The 20,618-nt window shown below is 35.8% G+C and overlaps 1 protein-coding gene across 6 annotated transcripts in view; it reads right to left on the bottom strand.

The window, feature by feature from the left end:
• Positions 1–286: 286 nt before the first annotated feature.
• LOC131069486 (putative acyl-activating enzyme 19) overlaps positions 287–20,618 on the bottom strand; it is a 349,361-nt gene continuing 329,029 nt past the window's right edge. For 4 of the 6 annotated variants that reach the window (XM_058004937.2, XM_058004938.2, XM_058004940.2 and 1 more), the window contains 3 exons: positions 2,377–2,421; positions 1,330–1,448; positions 287–1,205 (listed from right to left, as the gene is read on the bottom strand). In XM_058004937.2, the coding sequence (XP_057860920.2) occupies positions 839–1,205; positions 1,330–1,448; positions 2,377–2,421 (531 nt within the window). In that variant the 3' untranslated portion in view covers positions 287–838. Of the gene's footprint in view, positions 1,206–1,329; positions 1,449–2,376; positions 2,422–20,318; positions 20,399–20,618 lie in introns of those variants that run through there. The other 2 variants (XM_058004939.2, XR_009112138.2) reach the window with 2 other exon arrangements.

Here is a 20,618-nt window from a genome sequence, read left to right as displayed (position 1 = left end):
AAAAGTTGAACAATAGCTGCATCTCAGGAGAGAAGCTACACAAAGAGAAATCTCTAGAGAATTCAATAAAAGAATTTTAATGGATGTATACTACACAAAAGCCTCAAGCTGAACCACCCAAACAGAACTGACCACCTCAGTAATTCAGTCAAGTCTCAGCTAAAGTTGCACCTCCAGAGAATGAGGACATAGGTATGCATTGCCCTAAGGAAAGTGCCAAATAAGAATTTTCATTATAAAAGAGAACCCAATGTATTTCTCAGCAGAATGTGTTTGGGACAAAATATTGTAAATTTGTATGGAATTCCACTCAAATATAGGGCTCAAGAAAGAGCAAAAGAGAATCCCTCTCATTACGCATTACTTCTTGCACAAGTATTAAGAAAATATTTGCTTCATCATTGTATAGTCTACCAGTTTTATGTTTTGACCTTTGGATCTTTGAGGCATTATTTTGTAAAGGGAATTTCTTAAATCTCAGCACTCTCATGTCCTTCCACGCCCAAGGTTAGGGCAGATGTAATATTTCTTCCTTTTATGAATTTAAAAATTACTCATAAAAAAAATTACATGTAAAAAATTAGTGACCGCAATAATAATCTTGTTAACTATGTGGAGTCAACTTTTCAACCTGAAGACCCCATGCCAGATGATTGTACTTGGAATGGTGACATTCTTCCACGGATCCTCCCACTAAGATGTTTTCGCCATCTTTACTCTGAAGGATATGTGTATATCTCTCAATACCATCATCTTCCTTGCATGCACAAAAGCTATATTCACCCCTTTGGAGTTGAACTGATGCCCCATCTAACCTTAATATAAAATATTCTTCTTTTCAAATTACTATGCTAATGCCATAAACATGATCATCGCGACAACCAATAAATATGAGGCCACCAACCATAACAGGTGATGAATATATTTCCCCTTTAAGTTCCAATTTTGTTAATTCATGACTAAATATGGGCTGCACCTTCAGGTTTTGATCTTTACACTTGTCAACCACATCTGTACAAAACTTGTTAAGACTATCATTCTGCGTTTTGCCTTCAGTCTGTGTAAGATTACTATCGTACGACGACACATTGTGTCCTTGGAAAGTGTTGAAATCAGCAGAAGTTGCAACATTATACCTTTGGGCTGCATGTGAGTCAACCTTCAGGACATGAATGGTTCCTGAGGAACTGCAAACACATACCAACCTGGGATAAAAAGAAGGGTTACAGGTATTAGAAATTGTAAAGCTAAATAGAATTATGGAGACTTATAAAATACTACAATCTAATCAATACAAGCTGTGTAATCAGCAAAGTCAAGACGATATACCTATATACTGTCTCCTGCTGGTTTTCATTATGTGAGACCAATCCAACTGTCTCATCAACATAAGCAGATGAAGTAATGGGTTCCCCAATAAAATGCTTCCATAAACAGTTTCCTTGCTTCTGCATCCAAAGAATATGGGGACTTCTGTCAACTTGCTGTTTTGTAATCAAGGACAAAATCCACAACCAAACAAATGAGCCACTGTCGTACTAATCCTATTAGGAACTATAGGGAGGAAGAAAATTTGAAATAGGTTATAGTCTTGGGAGAAATACAAAGGATCTTGAGTTTGTAGACTTATTGTTATGAGGCAGTTCCAAAAATGTCCTAGATCTCAATTCTTTTAATAGTCAAGGGAGGAAGAAAATTTGAAATAGGTTATAGTTTTGGGAGAAATACAAAGGATCTTGAGTTTGTATACTTATTGTTATGAGGCAGTTCCAAAAATGTCCTAGATCTCAATTCTTTTAATAGTCAAGCACTTTCAAACGACTTGTTCCACATTTATATTACAGCATTACAGTTAAACAAGAAAAAGTAAGACAAGTTTTAAGAGTATCATTCATTCCATAGCTGAAAAAGATTAATTGAATTAATCTAACGTGCATCAACTTAAATGATGCTGCCAAACTTGTTAGAATCTGTGTTCATTGCATGATCTGTAGAATCATAATGACAAGACACTTTTGGAACTTCCAAAGATACAGTGGTGGTTATGATATTGAGAAATAAGACTCCTGAAGAATATGTATCAAGTTAGTCAAAATTTTTAGGCAGCAATGAACAGGTTAGCAAACAGGTAGATATTCATTCTTCCATGCAAAAAACTTGAATTCAGGAATCCAACATTGTGGCACCAAACAGATTGTAAAATTTACACCTTTCTAAACGTTCTTTTCTATATTTATGATTTTACACATTGATGCTAATAATCTCAATAGAAAAGGCAACAAGAAGAAACTAATCTCTGATTGACGATTTATAATGTTTGGATTCATATTTTTGTACTGTCAATGACTGCGTATTGGATAGAGCACAGAAGCTTACCAGATGAAAAGCATACACGAAACCATCTCTGGAACACACTAGTACCTGTTAGAAGAGTAAAATATGTTATGAAAGAAACTGTTGACAGCTAATAAACTATCCATTATTGCCAGTAGACAAGTTTGCAGAAAATTTTGACGAACTCTTTGATGCTGAAATGGAAAACTAAGGAATTCCCAAATTCAAAGGAATTGTAGTCCAGTTTACCGTTACTTTCATTATCATTCCATAAATAGCACACACAAAAAACATGACACCTACATAAAATAGCATGTATGTTGGATGATAACATCATGATCCAGGAACAAATTTTTCTTGTGTCTGGTTTTAATTTGTTTTGCTTCGATGAATTTCATAAAGAGATCAATGCACTTGCACATTTTCCTGTCTATTTCTCAAGCATTCATGCCACAGATCTGATTGACAAACCTTAAAAAACACTTAATCTAACAGGTATCCAAACTAGTGTGATCAGAGTCAGTTTGAATCAAATTGCAAAATCAAGTAAGACAAGTTTTTACAATTAGCATGGTTAATGATGGGATGTGAAAAGATTTTTGTCAGTAACTAGAAAATTTTAATAGATTACTAGAATTATTATATTTTTTAATAAGCATCGAGTGATTGCAATCATCCAGATACACCAATTTTGAATGAATCATCTCTAAGACGCTACTGTGAGACACTTATTGACATCCTTACCATAGGCCTGGCAATCTGCCTAGCTATTTCTGTCATGGGCATTCAGCTACACCCAAGAGATTATGTGTTACTTGGGCATGAGCATTACAACATTCATACTGAAATCAGGGATCCTATGGGAAGGAGTAAGTACTTTATTTAATTTACTTTTCCCTCCAAAAATAAAATAAAATAAAAAAGTGACTTAATATTAATTAATTACATAATTAAAAAAATAATTTGTTAGAGGGCCCGAGATTAGCAATAATTGGACACTAAAATTGAATTGGTGCCAACCAATTATTAAGTTACCGGCTCTTTGGGTATTGGCTTGGGTCCGGGTCCTGGTTCGTGCCTGGTCCTGGTCCGGCTTGGGTTCGACCTGGGTTCCACCCGGGTCCTTCCCAGGTGGCCGGGTTCCCTGTGCGTTTCCCTGTGCGTAGGACCCACAGGGAACCCGGCCACCTGGGAAGGACTCGGGTGGAACCCAGATCGAACCTAGGAGGACCCGAGTGAACCCAGGCCCGTGGGTTCCCAAAAATGGGGCCCACGGGTCAAAAAACAATAAAAACAAAAAAAAAAGTACTTTAAAAAATAGTTATTTAATATTTAAACCCTAATTTGCCCCTTTGTGATGCATTTCATGCATCAAAACATTCATTCAACTCATTCTATTTGCATTTTTGAAGATTTTTTCTCTAAAGCCGGGTTTCTTAGTTTTTGCATTTTTCTTCGAAGGTAGAGACTATGAAGATGTGAGACACGCATAAAAGGCATAGGAATCAGTGGAGAAGGAAGATTTAGCCATCAAAGGTGAGTGAATCTGAATTTTTTACAAGTTTTCAAGAATTTTTTAAAGTTTTTTTCAAATTTTTTAATTTTTTTTAAAAGTTTTTCTAAAATTTTTTAAATAAGTTTTTAATATTTTTTTACACTTTGTATGCATAGTATGGGGTTATAATGCCGAAATTTTATCAATTTTTTTCAATAATGTTGTGTTTTCTCTTTTTATTTTAGGTGCATTATTCATATAATCATACATAATGGCTGAAATTGGAAGTGCAAGTGCAAGCTCTAGTTCAATTGCCCATGCCCGAACTGAAAATAACCCCTTTAAAATTGATCAAGATTCGCCACTTTGGCATTATACAACAATGATCAAGCAAGTGTCTGGTGGTGGGGGTTTTGTTTGGAAGTGTAACCATTGTGGCATTGAGTATACCAGCTCATACTATCGAGTGAAAGGCCACCTTTGTTTCATCCCCGGGCGTGGAATAAAATTTTGTAAGGGATCAGATGGCAAGGGGCTGCCAAAAGCTCTAGTTTTAGAATATATTAGAGAACAAGAGGAAGCTGATAGGAGAAGTGGCAAAGCAAAGACTGATCATCCTCTTGCCCAATCAAGCTCGAAGACTACGAGGCCTTATAGTAGTATTGGCTCCACAAGACCAGCCGGATCGCATCGTTTTATGCCAAAACCACCAGTTGCTCCACTAGAGAATCAAAATGTTGTGGCTTCACGGAAAAGAGGCCCATTGGATACTGCCTTCAAAAATGAAATGAGAGACATTGCAGATTAGAGCATTGGGCATTGCATTTATGGCAATGGGCTTCCTTTCAACCTTGTTAGATCACCTTACTTTCGGGACATGGTACATACCCTTTGCAACACACCTTCTGATTATGTTTGTCCAAGGTATGAAAAGGTGAGAACCACCTTATTGGCAAAGGAGAAAGCATCCGTAGAGTCACAGTTGAAAGTCATCAAAGATACATGGCCGGAAATAGGTTTGACCATCGTTTTTGATGGATGGAAAGATTGTAAAAATAGGCCATTGATCAATGTTATAGTAGTGTGCCCTAAAGGGGCAATGTTTTTGAAAGCGGTGGATTGTGAGGGGCAAGTGAAAGATGCAAGTTTCATTGCCAATATCCTCATAGAATGCATTGATATGGTGGGGCCTCAAAATGTTGTCCAAGTCATAATGGACAATGCTAAAAATTGTAGGGCAGCGGGGACTATAGTGGAGGCTACATACGGTCACATCTTTTGGACACCATGTGCAGTCCACTCACTCAATTTAATCATGCAAAAGATTGGCACACAAATTGATTGGGTGAAAAAATTGTATGAGGGCGAGGAGATTCAAATGTTTGTGACTAATCATCATATGTCACAAGCCATTTTTAGGACCTTCTCCAAGTTGGAGTTGTTGAAGGTAATTACTAATTAAAATTTTTAATTTTATTTTTTAATTTTTTATAATTGATATATGTTGTGTATTTTTTTATGTCATGTTAGGTAGCTGAAACACGATTTGCATCTCACACACTCATCTTAAGACAACTTGTGAAGGTGCGAGAGGCCTTGAGTTCTATGGTCATCAATGGATTGTGGAGTGTATGGAAGCAGGCCTAGACAGAAAGAGCTCTAAAAGTAAGAGCATTAATCCTTGATGAGAAATGGTGGGATACTGTGGAATATGTTTTGAATTTCACTGAGCCCATCATGAGCATGATTAGGTATGCTGATACTGATCGCCCATGTTTGGGTGAGATTTCTGATGGCATGGATTGCATGGTGGAGAAAATAAGAGAAGTAATAAAAAGAAAAGTAAATGACCCAACGGAAACATTTTTCAAAGTTGTGCAGAATATTATTGTTGACCGTTGGAACAAGATGACCAATCCCTTACATCTTTTAGCATTTGCTTTGACACCAAAATTTTATAGTGCAGAGATGCTTGCAACACCAAGGAGGGTACCACCATATAGAGATGCAGAGGTTGCTTTTGGCTATAGAGCTGCCTTTAAAAAGATATATCAAGATGAGGAGACAAGAAATGTTGTCATGAAGGAGTTTGGCCAATTTGTATCCACAAAAAATCATGATGTTGTAGCTCTCAATGCTAGATATGGGATGGATGTTGATGAGTGGTGGTATGTACATGGTCAAGGCTCCATTTACTTGCAGCCTCTTGCAATTAAACTTCTCTCCCAAGTATGTATCTTTTTCTTATAGTTTTTCAATTCCATTTGATGGTATCATATTTTTATTTGATAATTTATAAATTTCTAATAATGTTTTAACTTTTAACAGGTTGCGAGTTCTTCTTCAGCTGAGCGGAATTGGAGTACATACTCCTTCATCCACTCAGTCAAACATAATCGTTTGGGTGCAAAGAGAGCTGAGGATTTGGTCTACGTACACTCCAACCTTCGTTTGTTGTCACATAAGGACCTTGAATATAATGTGGGTGCAACAAGGAATTGGGATCTAGCCCTTGAGTGTGCTGATTTAGATGCTACAGTTGCACAACTTGCCCAAGTCTCTATAGACGAGGCACCTATGGAACTTGAGAGAGACTTGGCTAGTGGGTGTGACATTCCATTCGATAGTGGTTCAATTGATGCTGGATTTGAACCACTTGATGACCTTGGGCTTGTGTTGGATGGTTCAGATGAAGATGAATATGGAATTTAAATCCCATAGATGGCTTGTAATTTGAATTTTTATTGTGTCATGACATATTCACATTTTGAAACTTGAATCAGTTGAAACTTGAAACTTGAATATTATCTTTTTTGCAAATTATGAATATGATATTAGACTTTAGTTATTAGTTTACTGATAACATTTGCGATATATGGATATTTATTGGCATTGGCAATTATGGATTTATGATTTATGTATGGAAAGTCACATTGTATATTTTATTTTTGTATGGATTGTATATATTGAAGATATATATAATATATATGTATATATATAAATTTATAATTAATATATGTATATATGTACGGACGAACCCGAACCCGTACCCGTACCCAAGAATTTTTTTTTTTTTGGCCGAACCCGCGAATCCGAACCCAAACCGGTAACTTAGGCCAATTAGGAAGGGGGCATGACAATTCTAAGCAACCAGCATAGTAAGATTAGGAACCTCATTGATTGGGTCTCTTCCAACATAAATTGATCATTTCAATAAATGACTATTAAATTTGTCAAATGCTTCCTCATAATAGACAAAAGAAAAAATTGGCTCAAGGCATCCATTCCAAGCTATTGGCGAGATTATTAACTTATTAGCAATATACATATATCCTCCAAAAACCTTGTTGGATCTTAATGGTTATCTTATGGAGAAGCTTATCATTCATATAGGTAGATAATAGGTACATCTTTGCGGATTTATGCTCAAGTCATTGATGGAAACATGTCAAAATCGGTTTGAAGGAGATTTGTGGCCGTGTTGAGGTGATGAAGCGATTAGAGATGACAAAAATCAAAAATCCATTTTTCAGTATTTTTCTATGTTTTAGTAATTTGCATGATCAAGCATTTGCAACAAAAAAAGGGAATTTTCGGGTGGCGACCCCACCGTGAAAAAGGATGATTGATTGCGGGTGGTTGTAACAACCTTCATCATAGTATCAGACACACGATAGGTATGTAGGAGCCTGTTCAGTTGCAATCACCTTTTCAGATCAAAGAGATTTTCTCTATAAAAGCTTATGGGCACATTGTAATGGGGGGTTCACATTTTCACCAATTTTTAGTTGACATAGTGGTAGAAGCCATTTCAATTCTATTAAACCTTAGCAGATGCCCCTCATGGGTAGGATCTCAATATTTTAGATTGTGCCAAAATGGCCTTTGTAATTTGTTCTCCCCCAACAACGAAGAGGATGTGGTGCTTTGTGTTTAATATCCCAGAGTTGTTTGTTTCTCACTATTTCTAATCTTGCTTCTATAATTTCTAACTCTGTGGCTATATCTTAGAATTTCAAATCATGCATGTGCTCTTCTGAGATTTTTGAAAATGTTTTATGGTTATGGATTACATTATGCATAAATGAAAGTAAACTTGGTTAAATTTCTGGCACATCACTTTAGGATAGTGTTGTGCCTTGCACACACTCCCTATCTCCGACAGGGACCCCTTCTTTTTGCCCACTTCGTTGGGGTTCTAAAGCAATTTTTTCCTTCTGAGAGAGAGAGAGAGAGAGAGAGAGAGAGAGAGAGAGAGAGCGCTTAGAAGTATATAAATGTATTGAGAATACAACTCCAAACCAAAGTCAAGGCTCAACCTATTATGGAATTGAGAGTTAAAGGGAGCATAAAGAAATAAGGATACCAGCCTATAGGTTAGAATCAAAATCAAGACCTGCCTTGTGTAAGAATTTGGATTTGGGATACATGAAAGGTTATTTGCATGGGAAATTCAAACTTTATCCTAAGACTTAAAATCTCAACAGGCACCTAGAAATCTTGGCATCAGTGTTTAAGGGAATTCCCAAAGTTCTTCCAAGTCTCATGCAAATGCATCATACTCTGAAATTCGGTGCTAGTACTCAAAATGGGAATTCAAAAGCCTTCCAAACACCGAAATTTTGGCACAATTTCCCCCTTAAAATCAATACTTACACTGAGGATCAGAATAGTGGTAATCCCAAATTTGTCCTATCACCGAACTTTGGATCCAGAGGCCCGAAATTTCGATGTTAGCAATGAAAAAAGGAATATATCCGAGTTGTGCTAATGTTGTCCTAAGTTCTGAATTTTCGATTTCCTTCCAATCATTGAATAGAGATTTGAATTCCAAATCACCGAATTCCTTAATGACTGTATGACTTGAGTTTCGTGAAAGGTGAGAAAGTTCAATAAAAGAAAAAGTGATGAATCGAATGTAACAAATTTGGAACATTTAAAAAAAAAATGTGTAAAACAATACTCAAACAATAGAAGTGCCAAAACAAAAGATTTGGAAGATATCGACATCTGTGGGTTCGTGCCAAGCAAGTGGGGGTTATCTGAATATGGAAAACTTGAATTCCATTCACAAGGCTCGGATTCAACATTGATGAAAGGCTCAATGCTCTAAAATATAAAATTTGTGATAGCGGATGAATGATTTAGAACCAAGCCTCCATGAAATACAACATGACATGGCCATCAAAGCGATCTTACTTGAGCCACACAAATCTGAGCAAATGAGCATGAAAAATTTCAAATTCCGGAAGACACCAAATGATCGAGTTCATCAGCACAGTGAGAGGCCAAATTGATGTTTAAATGACACTTGAATTCCAAGTTCGACATAAGAAAAGAATTCAATATTCAATTTTGTATAAATGTGATAATGAAACTCAACGCATGGAGTTCGAAAAAATACTAAGGTCGATGAAGCATAAATGATGCTAGGCAATGATAATGAGATGATGTGAGAAGCTCAGCAAAAAAAAACAATGTCGAATCAAAAGAATGGCTTGGGAAAAAAGGCGAAAGTCTGAATTCAATCACAAATACTGAGTTTTCAATTGCTTTTTTAATTGTCGAGTTTACAGGGCATGTGTGGGTATCACCAGACAAAGACAATAAGGAGCTTGGTAAAATCACGTCCGCCATGATCCTCAAACCAAAAGATTGGGCCAAAACTAGATTTGTTTTGTTTGAAAAATCTTTAGAATCACTGATATCGAGACAATTAGTTTGGGGGCTCTGGAAATAATTGGATGATCAAAATCAATGCTTGAAAAAATGAACGCCTCGATAAAGAGTAAGAGGTTGAGTCAAGAGCATGATAAGATGATCCACGACTAAAATGCTTTGTAAGATGGGCATGAGCTTGGTTAAAAAAGACAGTTTGACTTCATGTTGAAAATGTCAAGGATGAGACCGAATTGCTTCATGACTGTAACCCAACTTTCGTGAAAAACAAGTAGAAAAAAAGAATCAAATGACGAAGGAAAGAAAGGATGTGGTCTGGGACGTGATCAATATGGTTGGTTCAGAATTCATATTTATCTCCACATCAATTTTGTTGTTAGTATGAGAAATAAACTAAATGCCAAGGCTTGATGAAAACAAAAGGTTGATTTATGAATATAGTGCTTGGCTAGATAGGTGTCACCAAGTTTTATAAAAAAAATGAGATCGTGACAGGATTTGGGTAAAACGAATTGTGACAAGATATCAAATTCAACATATGGAAGTTCGATAAGAATGAAAAAAAGATTGATATGCAAGAAAAGTTGGCTTAATGACCATGTGTTTGGGGCTATAAATTCTTTAATGAGTACAAGGCTCGAGTTGTCATGAGTGTAATCGTAATGACTCAAGTTCCAATATACGTGTAAACTAGTGAAATCTTATGATTTGGGTTTAAGTGGAAAGTGTATGCAAATATGATAGAGTATTATACTTCGCAGGTTTCCAATTTGGATTATGAGGATCCACATGGTTAGTAATACTAGATCTAATTATTTGAATAGTCCATGAGAATTGATCCAAGTTAGATTTGCTTTTGCAGATTAATGCCACTGGAAGTAGTTGCAGAAGGGAGTCTGAAGCACCAATTGAAAATGTGATTGTGATAAAGCCAGAAGATCACCAAGGACAAGGCTTGAGGGTGACAAACCACCACTGCAATGCAGAGAGACCCTGGAAGACAGTGACAAACACAACAGTAGAAATAGAGAATGAACATCTAGGTCTGAGCTGGAAAAAGATTTATTGTAAAAAGGGGATTATTATATTGTAAAAGGACTACTTGTTGGCCCAATTTAATACAATTCAAGAGGCGGCCAAAAGTCAGTTATTTCCTAGCTACCAAATTTGTCTCTTTATGTCTCGAACCCCGTGAACTTTTGTCTTGTAGTGGGGTTAATTGAAAAAAGTTGAAGGTAGATTACAAGGTGGTTGATGGTCATTGAGATCATTAACCAAAAGCTATTAGGATTTCTACAAGGCAGATCTAGACCATTGATGAATTGGATCTTGGCCATTGATTTAGAATGTAAAAACTATAAAAGGCTAGTGCCTCTCTCATTGTAAAGGGGTTAGAAGGTTAGAATTTTAGAAGTTAGCAGGTTAGGAGTACAGTAGGAATTGTTGGACAAAAATTGTTGTAATGGCAGTTAGAACAAATGAATAAAGCATTGAAGCATGGTGTTTTGCCATTTGCCCTAACTTGTTTGCATGGCTTCTTTTCATCAAGCTAATTAAAGTTCAGTGATCTTAATGGTGAAGTGTGAGGGTATTAGATCTAATTTTAGGTTCATACCATTGGAGGCTTGCTGAATGTAGGTTTCGTGCATGGTTAGTCTGAGCCTTCTACTGCTGTTAGTTCAACTATGAATATTCATCTAAGTTGCACCAGAATTGGGTACTTAATGAATGTTCATGGTTTGAAAATCTTTTATTCCTCCTTGGAGCTTGCACTATTCCTATGGAGTTGTCAGTTTATCTTTGGCTGAGCAAGAACTAATTTTATTTGAAATCTGTCTACCTATAACACCAACCATTACTATCATTGTCCCTAAGATCTCTAAACCCTATCCCTTTGTCCTTTATTTCAACCAGTTTGAGAAGTAAAGCATCACCAGATTGCCATACCAGATGCAAGCCAGCTTGTTAGATGCATAAGTCCCCTCATGATTACCAGCAAATCACATCGACATTGAGTTATCCTAGGCACATTGTTTGGACAGTCCACAGGCATACAAAGTTTCCTTATCCAAGAGAGAGTGGGATGTACTCAGTGCAGTTTATTTTGTGTTGATGGAAGTGCTGAATTTCCCCATCAACAAATAGTTTTGCAGCTTGTCTCTTTTTGCATATTTCTATCCCTTTCCATCCCCTTTGAAATTCGAAGAGATGGCTTCTAAAATCCCAGAGGTTGTTCCACAGACCGCACTCAGTCCCACGCCTGTGAAACTTCCCAACTGCCTTGTTTTAAGCTGAAAGCCTTATTGGGGATCAACAATAAGTTAACAATTTAGCAAAAATATTAAAGGAGACTTTAGGAGTAATAGGTGCCTAATTTTTCAGCTTATTCCTTTTAGCATCTTTGGATTTAACTCAATGAATTCTCTACATATGAGCTCTCAAAGTTCTTATTTGAATAACAACTAACAAAGCACTAGCCACCTACTTATTTTTATTTTTATTTTTTAAAATTGAGCATGAAAACTATTATGTCCAATTGAATTCTTCTAATGCCCCCATTTCGAATAGAATTGGTTTGTGAGCATTTATTTCAAGTTCCGAGTTTTCTCGTAAGCTTCATGGTGAGTTAGGGAGAACTCCAAAATTCTTGGAATGCTTAGGGTTGGCTAGTAGTGACTTTGCTTCCAGTAGGCAGTATGGATCATTATGCCACTTTCAAAAGTGAATTTTGACACTTGGGGTGTTTTCCAAACTTCTTAGAGAAGCTGTCCATTTTTAGTAAGTCATCTAGTTGGCTCCGATCTGAAAGATACCAACTAGGAATTGGCACAAATCTGATTGTTTTTGTTCAGCTGAATTCTTTGACCAGCGATATATTTTTTTTGGTTTTTGACATGTTTTGAGGTTTTTATGGTTTTGAGGGTTTTAGCTTGTATGATTGACAATGCAATCATGAAACAATAATGAACTGAAAACCAAAAATCAGAATTCTGATTTTTTTTATTGCAACAAATGCTAAATTCAAGAGTTGAACAATTTATAGCATTCAGAGCCAAGACTGGCATACTAGATGTCCTGAGCTTTCTTGGAAAGGCTTATTTTATTGCCTGAACTGATGAATAGGATGAAACAGGCGCTTCCACAATGTTACAACAACTCCAATATGTTTTATTGTCCCTAATATGAATTATCAAAAACAAATAATGAAGTATAATGCACACATAAGCTGAATTCCAATTCTTTGCCAGGAGAGACCCTCCAAAAATGGTGAATTTCCCAGAATAATTGCTGGTGTAGCTTCGATCTACTATGGAATCTCTGAAAGAATAATCAAACTGTCCTTTTATTTCCCCGACAATGAATTTCCAAGAAACAGCTGATTCAAAAGCCCTCTAATTTATTTTTTGAATCTCCACGCTAGCTGAAATGGTATGATCTATCCTGGAATGGTATGGCTTGCATAAATGACCCCCAAATTTGCAAATTTGAACATCCAACTTGCTCAGATCTGATTTCTCTGTATGTCCCTTGCTGTTTCAGTCATTAACTTCAATAATTTGACCCTCAATGGCTTGATATGAAGCTTCCAAATTGGCACCAAGTGGCTGCAAGTGAATGGGGCTACGTCAAACACTAAAACATTGAGAGTTTTCGTTCCCAATGGTGATTCCAAGCTGCTATCTAATGGTTGCAATCTGTTGCAGAGATAATTTCCAGAAAAATGAAATCACACAATGCCAAAATGAGCCTCCAAAATGTCTTTTCAACATGCCTCAAACCCTAATTCGAATTTGGGGTTAGGGTTGTACTTTTGGCATCATAAAATCTTGTCCAAAGAGGACAACTTCTTTAAGCGTAAGCTCAAGGAAGCCATTGCTATCAATAATCATCCTTCCAACCTCAATCGTGATGATGGGTGGGGCATCAGTCCTTCTTGGCAACCTTTGTTAATTTACCTTAATAACCAGTGTCGTCCCCCCCTACTCCTTGACCTCGCCCCTCCTCCCGCCCATTCTCGTTCTTCGTCTTTGGTTTGTGTCCCCCCCCATTTCTTTTTTGGAGTGTTCCTTGTCCCTCCTTTTTCCGCTTTTTCTTTCCCTTCTAGCCTATCCTCTTGACTTTGGTGTTCTTGTTTAGTTGCTTGTTTATATATATTTATAAATTTTATATATTTATAGGTTTTCATTTTTTCCGTTTTTAGCGTTCCTTTTTTAAGTTTATATACACACACACACACACACACACACACACACACATATATACATATACATATACATAGACACATATATACATATATATATGTTTGTAGGTTTTCTTTTTAACCTTTTCTAGCTTTCCATATATATATATATATATATGTATGTATGTATGTATGTCTATGTTAGTAAGTTTATTTTATTTTTGGTCTTCTAAACTTTTTTACCATTTTTACCCCCCTTTTTTAGTTCTTACATATATATATATATATATATTTGTGTTTGTGGTCTTTTCTTTCTTTTTTCTGTGCTTGTTTGATTGGCTGTTTATTTTAACCCCCTCTTTATATATATATATATATTTTATTTTTATTTTTTTATATATCTTTATATTTATAGGTTTGTAGGTTTTTGAATATTTGAATCTATTTTTTTCCCTTGTTCTTCGTCTTTGGATTGTCTCCCCTTTTTTGCTTTGTCTTTCTCTTTAGGGCGGTCCTCTGGACTTTATTGTGTGGACATCCCTTCTTGTTTTCGTTGCTTGTTTGTGTGTGTTTGTGTGTATATATGTATGTAGGTTTTTTGGATATATATATATATATATATATATATATTAGTTTGTTTTGTCTTTTAATCTGTTTAGCTTCTCTCTCTCTCTCTCTATATATATGTATATTAGTTTGCTTTAATTTTTTTTAGCCTTTCTTTTTTAGTTCTTGTTTTCATGTATATATATATATTTGTGTTTGTTGTCTTTTCTTAGTTATTGTTTGATCATTTGTTTATTTTGACCCCCTCTTTTTTGTCATTGGTTTTGGTTGTTTTGAGCCTCGTGGAAACCTTCCTCTCTCTTCTTCTTTTTAGTCTTGTTCTAATCTGTAACTTGTCATCTTATGACTCCTAGCTCTCTCTACTATCTTGATGATGGATCGCGGAGTGTGATCCGAAACGTTGATGCAAAAAAGCAAACATAATCTAATTCCAGAAATTCTACAACTTACTATTATGGATTGTGGAACTCCGATATCATTAATCATGAAACATGTTAAAATGTTTCTTTTTATTAAAAAACAACTTCCCCTAAGTGGTTTGACCCATTGAGGGTCTAATTCCTCATTAAAAGTGGCCATATTATTAAGTTATACCCTTTAAGTTTAGTTATAACTTTTAGGAAAATGTGCCAAGGGGCCACTTTATTAATATAAAGTGATTAGAGAATGGTACAGCTAAAATTGTATCAGTAATTTGTGATGACATGAGCTACCCTAGACCCCTGATCTGCACTTTTGTCTCTATAATTTGTTCCCAACAGATAATTTCATGAAACCCTATCCCAAACGTGAAGGCAATCTGCAAATTTTCTTTGTTCTAGGCTACAACCTTGCACCAAGGGCTGAAATAAGTTTGAAATAATGCAAAAATATGCTGGGGACTGCTGTATACTCCCAAAATATGACTGAGACTTACCACTGATCACTGAAAATGTCCTCCAATCAACCAAATTGTAATGTCCTTATTTTTGGAGAAGAATTGATTAATTAATTTAAAATGTTAAGTTGTCCAAATAATAATTATTTTTCATGGATAGCTTTTAATTAATTATTTTAATTAATAATATTAAATTAATTATGTATTAAGTTATCAAATAAATTAAAAATTAAAAATTAAAAGATGACTATATATTTAATTAATTTAATAAAGTAACTTAATTAAATATAATATCATAAAGTCACTTAAGTGAAATAATATTATTTTAATATTATTTCTAGAAGCTTCTGGATGTTGGGATGAAAAAGTATAAAGGGAGATCAAATTGAAGCTTCAAGGCAGCTTGGTTAATGATTTGGATATTGATTTGGGTTTTGTGGAGCCGAGAGGTGTTTGCAGACTTTGTCTTTGGGAATGAAAACTCCCATAGATAGCATAACTGAGGGAGTGAAAGATCTCTCGAGGGGTTGCGTTGAGGAGGTGATATTTCAGTCATCTCACTTGGACTTCATTGGTGGCCAAAGGCCAGTTTCATTTGGGCTCATATTGGAGACATTTCTGGCATCAAGTGTCTTCAACAATTCTGCTATTTGGAGCTGATTTGCACTTCCATTCACTGAGTTTATCTCAGTAATTTTTCTCAGGTTTATATCAGATTAGGATTGGTGCCACTCTCAGTAATTTTCTGATTTACAACAGATTTGGGAAGAGCCACGATTCGGCTCCCTTTGACCTACATCAGCAATCTGCACTTTGGAAAAGGAAAGACGATTTGTTTGAAGATCTCTTGGAGGTGAATTTGGAGGAAAGCTGGTTGTGTTGCAGGTTGAACAAAAAACGAACTCTCCTCTTCATTCACACGATTTTGCAAATCTCATATTGTGGAAGCATCGAGATCCCCAATAGAGAATAGCGTTGACATTGGGGGCATAGGGTGATCCTCTTAGGCGTATTTGGGAGGAGAAAAAAGAGGATTTCAGTGGCTACATCAGATCTGAGAAACAATTCAACCCAGTCCACTTGTACCATGAATTTGCTTATATAGTATGTTCAAAGCATCAAATCCACCATTGGAGGAGGGCCGTATTATTTGGGAAGGACAACAATGGAGTTTAATGATTGAAAGGTGACCAAATTGCTGCCAATTAATTATTAGTAATCTGCAGACCAGCAGCAGGGGCGATTTTGGAAGACAACTTGTTTTGACTTATTGGAAGCTCTAAAGATTGGAATATTGCTTGCTCCTTCAAATGCAAGACTAGGTGAGTTTGAACAGGTTCTTTTAGCATCATTACTCCTTGTAATCTTATCTTGTGTGCAGACTTTCATGGCAGCCATGTACCTTCAGATTTTCTGAGTATTCATTGATAGGCTGCTAAACCTTTGGGCATATGTTTGATGCATTGTAGTAAATCTACTGTCACATGAATAAAGGAGTAATTAGCTTGTATCTCTTAATTCATTGTTAAACAGTTTCATGCCAATTGTTCGATATAATTATAGTCTGCTGTAGCTTATGTTCTTGCATACCTATTCACATTGTTGCATCAAAAACACAACATTCAATTGCATAACCATCCTAGGCATTCATTCTATCCATTAGAAGTCATTTGTTAATCAGTCATTGATGGAAATATGTGATTGATAACATCTATACAAGTCTGAAACTCTGCGGACAGCAAAACAACATAACGCGCAAGTATTGCAGTGCAGAAACAGCATAACACGCAGGTTATACAGACTGGGAATCAGCACAGCAGGTTGACAACATATTGTTTGACAATATTCCTTGCGTATTTAACCATTTATGAGCAGGGGATATTACACAAATATTAACCTGCCAATGAAAATTATGATGAAATATTGCTGCTACAAGATTGGGGTTTCGTCCAATCACTGTATTCTAAGGGAGTTTTCGTTCCCACAGACTGATCTCTGCTGCAAATCGTGCTCTAGAGCTCTAAACCTGCACTTTTTTCTTCAAACAATAACCTGAATAATAATAAAATGCTACCCCTAATGTCTTTTTAACATGCCTCAAACCCTAATTCGAATTTGGGGTTAGGGTTGTGCTTTTGACATCATAAAACATGTTAAAATGTTTCTTTTTATTAAAAAATAACTTCCCCTAAGTGGTTTGACGCATTGAGGGTCTAATTCCTCATTAAAAGTGGCCCTATTATTAAGTTATACCCTTTAAGTTATAAATTTTAGGAAAATGTGCCAAGGGGCTACTTTATTAACATAAAGTGATTATATTATTTCACTTTATTATTATTCATTTAATCCAAGTAAGGAAATATTAAATATTTCCCAAATAATTCAAAAGCTGCTCATCTAGACTCCGAATCAAATTTTGACTGAAGCCACTTGTCCATGGATAAACTTTGAGTGTTGCAAGCTAACTGGCAGTGATCCCCCTAAAAAGTAGGAATCCTCCTAGAAAGTAGTAAACTGTCTCACAACATCTGGGAATGCTCAAAAGTGAACCAGCTCTACTCCGTGGCCCTTTGGGTGGTCAACTAGTCAACTGGTAGTCCTCCCTAAAAATAGGACCCCTCCCTAAAATTTAGGAGATGGTCTCAAATGATCCAGAATGGTTCCTAAACACCCTAGAACCAACTCTCAGTCATTCCCTAAAAAATAGGAATCCCTCCTACAACTAGGATTTGTCGTCTGAATGTCTAAATTGGCTCACAAAGCCCCTTGCAAGGCTCCATGACTCTTGGATGGGTTCCCTCTTCACTCCATTGGCCTACGGGAACCAGATGATAGGCCAATCCCTGCTCAACTGCCTGTCACCTAGAAAGGGGACATTACATGATCATCATCCTAAATCTTTAGTATCATCTTGGTGTGATCAGAGCTCAATTTTGATGTACTTTCAGTGCTCTCTACAACTTGGGTAAGCTATTGAGTTATTATTTAACTAATTTACTTAAATTGTCTAATGTGGGAAAATATTAAAAGGACAACTTAGTGTAATAGCTCATTGGAAAGGTGTTAAATTGTACTTTAAGTTGTGGATGCCTAGGCGTGGGGGTCTTTTCTCATGAAAAGTAATATTATTTTCCTAGAAAGTCTTTGTAAGGGAAAATGAAAATTATTACATTTTTTTAAAGAATATTTTCCTCCAAAAAAGCTATATAAGGATGTGTTGGGCTCATTTGAGAGGCAGATTTGAGAATATGATATTGTTATGCTACTAGATGAACCCAAGTTCTTCCAAGACTTCTTGAGGATGAAAACCCTCTTCAAGTAATTGATTTTAGGGGCAAAAATCCCCCTCTATGGTCTTGGTAATTCCATTAAAGGATTATAGTTGTGCTTCAGATCAAAGTTTCAGATTTTACTTTGTAGATATGAAGTATTTTGATGTGTCCTAGTTGCAGATCTTTGGTATGTCTGTTTCCAGATTTCAAAGATTTTGATGATGTTGTTTTAGGTGACATTGGAGATATTCATGTTGGCCATACATTTTCCAGTACCAGGCCATCCCTTTTGATTATAGTTTTGAGGGTTTAGTGATTGATTTCTGAGTTTGTTTCCCAATCTTACAAATCTAATTTGCAGGCCATATGCATGGAAAGGGCACAGTGCTTGCTAGTAAGGTTGTGCCACATGTTGCCTTATACTTGCAAGGAGGGTATGGAAGTTTCTAGCCAGGAAGCATTGCTCTTATTGGTTACTTTTCTAATGGTACGTTGGCACCCAAGGCTTTAGAGGAAATTCCTATTTGCTTGGTGTTTGAATATGGTGTTTTTGGTGAAGATTTCATGACTTCCCAAGGGCTGGCAGTGATGAGAGCCGTTTATGTTCCACTTCATCAAAGCCTTTTTGATACGCTTCAACACACATTTTTATATTCCACTTTTGTACCATATCGTATATTTTTACCACCCTTTGCTGCATATAATTAAATATAAATAAGTGATATTTAGTTTAGTTTTGAGGTAAAATATGAAAATTAATTATTGTATATTATTTACTAATAAGCATTGTCATTTTAGCCTTGATGAAATAGCTTCAACAACATGTTGAAGAGGTGGAAATCAGAAACTTCCTATATCCCATGGAAAATGTCAACATAATTAATCCATTTATTATTAAATTATTTGCTTTGCTGTATGTAAAATATCCCCGAGCCAAGAATATCCTTCTATAATAATTTATTGTTGTTACCTCCAATATTTTGGTTTTTAATTGAGGTGAGATGTCCATAACAAAGAAACTTGTCTATTTTAAAGTGGACTTGTTAGCCATGGAAAAACCAAACCCCCACATTCATGGCTAGTCTTATTCTAAGCCATACACCATGGGCCATGTAAAACTGATTTTGATACAGATCAAAAATGAGAATCCACTAGGATTGTCAATTGTTGCAACAAATCCACAATCTCATTGATAATTTTGAAAAGAGAAAGGAGAATAAAAGAACAACCTAAACAAACTATGTGGACAAATTTGCTGGGAAAATATTTATTTAAAATGAAATAGAGTTTACAATCTTATTCTTCAAGCTACAGCAGAACCACACAACATGCATGTACAGAAAAATCCAAAATAAACTATCACAACTTTGAAAACTCCTGCAAATCTGATTTTGAACCTTTGAACCAGCAACATGCAAAGCTAAACAACCCTATTTTCTTTTTGTCCAAATCTCATGGATTCCTAAAATCTTTCTTGCAACCTTCCTTCATTTTGCTACTTCAAATTTCATTTTTCTTCACATCTGAGCATCTGGGCATAGTTTTTCCTCTTGCTGCAATACCTGCAAATGAAAAAGATTTTCCCTCCTTGCTTGGACATGGGAAACTGCTACTTTTCATAGTGTTGCCTCAATTTTTGAACTTCCAAAAAATTGACAATCCCTACAAATTTTGAGTTTGTAGTTTTCTTCTCTAGGGCACATTTTACGAGGTTTAAAACTCGTATTTGTTAATGTCAAATTTTCAATGGGTGTGTTTATCATCTGTATGTTAGGAAATAGGAAATCATCAAAGCATATATCAAAATACTAATCATTAGCTCAATCACAAAACTAAATGCAATGAATCTATCCTAAACAACATTCAATAGAGACATGAAACAAAAACATTCAAAAGCAAAGAAATTAAGCAAACCAAAGATGTGATTTGAATGCTCCTTCATGCGGCTCCATTGTTCTTCTTTCCTCTTCAAATGGTTTGGTTGTGGATCTCACCTACAAGTGCATACACATAATTGAAAGCAAGTAGACAAGATTTTTGATCAAGAGTACTAGAAATGTGATTGACTAGAAATTCGATAGTCTGATTACCAATTAAGAATCAAGGGTCCAGGGATTTGATTGAAGAAATTCATCCAATTTATAGATAAATTGGAAAAATGATCAAATTAGCATGATAATGATTCGAATGGAAATTCAAATCAAGAATAGCAAA

This window comes from Cryptomeria japonica, chromosome 11, assembly GCF_030272615.1.
Source record: "Cryptomeria japonica chromosome 11, Sugi_1.0, whole genome shotgun sequence".
Lineage (NCBI taxonomy): Eukaryota > Viridiplantae > Streptophyta > Pinopsida > Cupressales > Cupressaceae > Cryptomeria > Cryptomeria japonica.
Note: the sequence above shows the minus strand (reverse complement) of the source record. Positions and strands in the feature narration are given on the sequence as shown.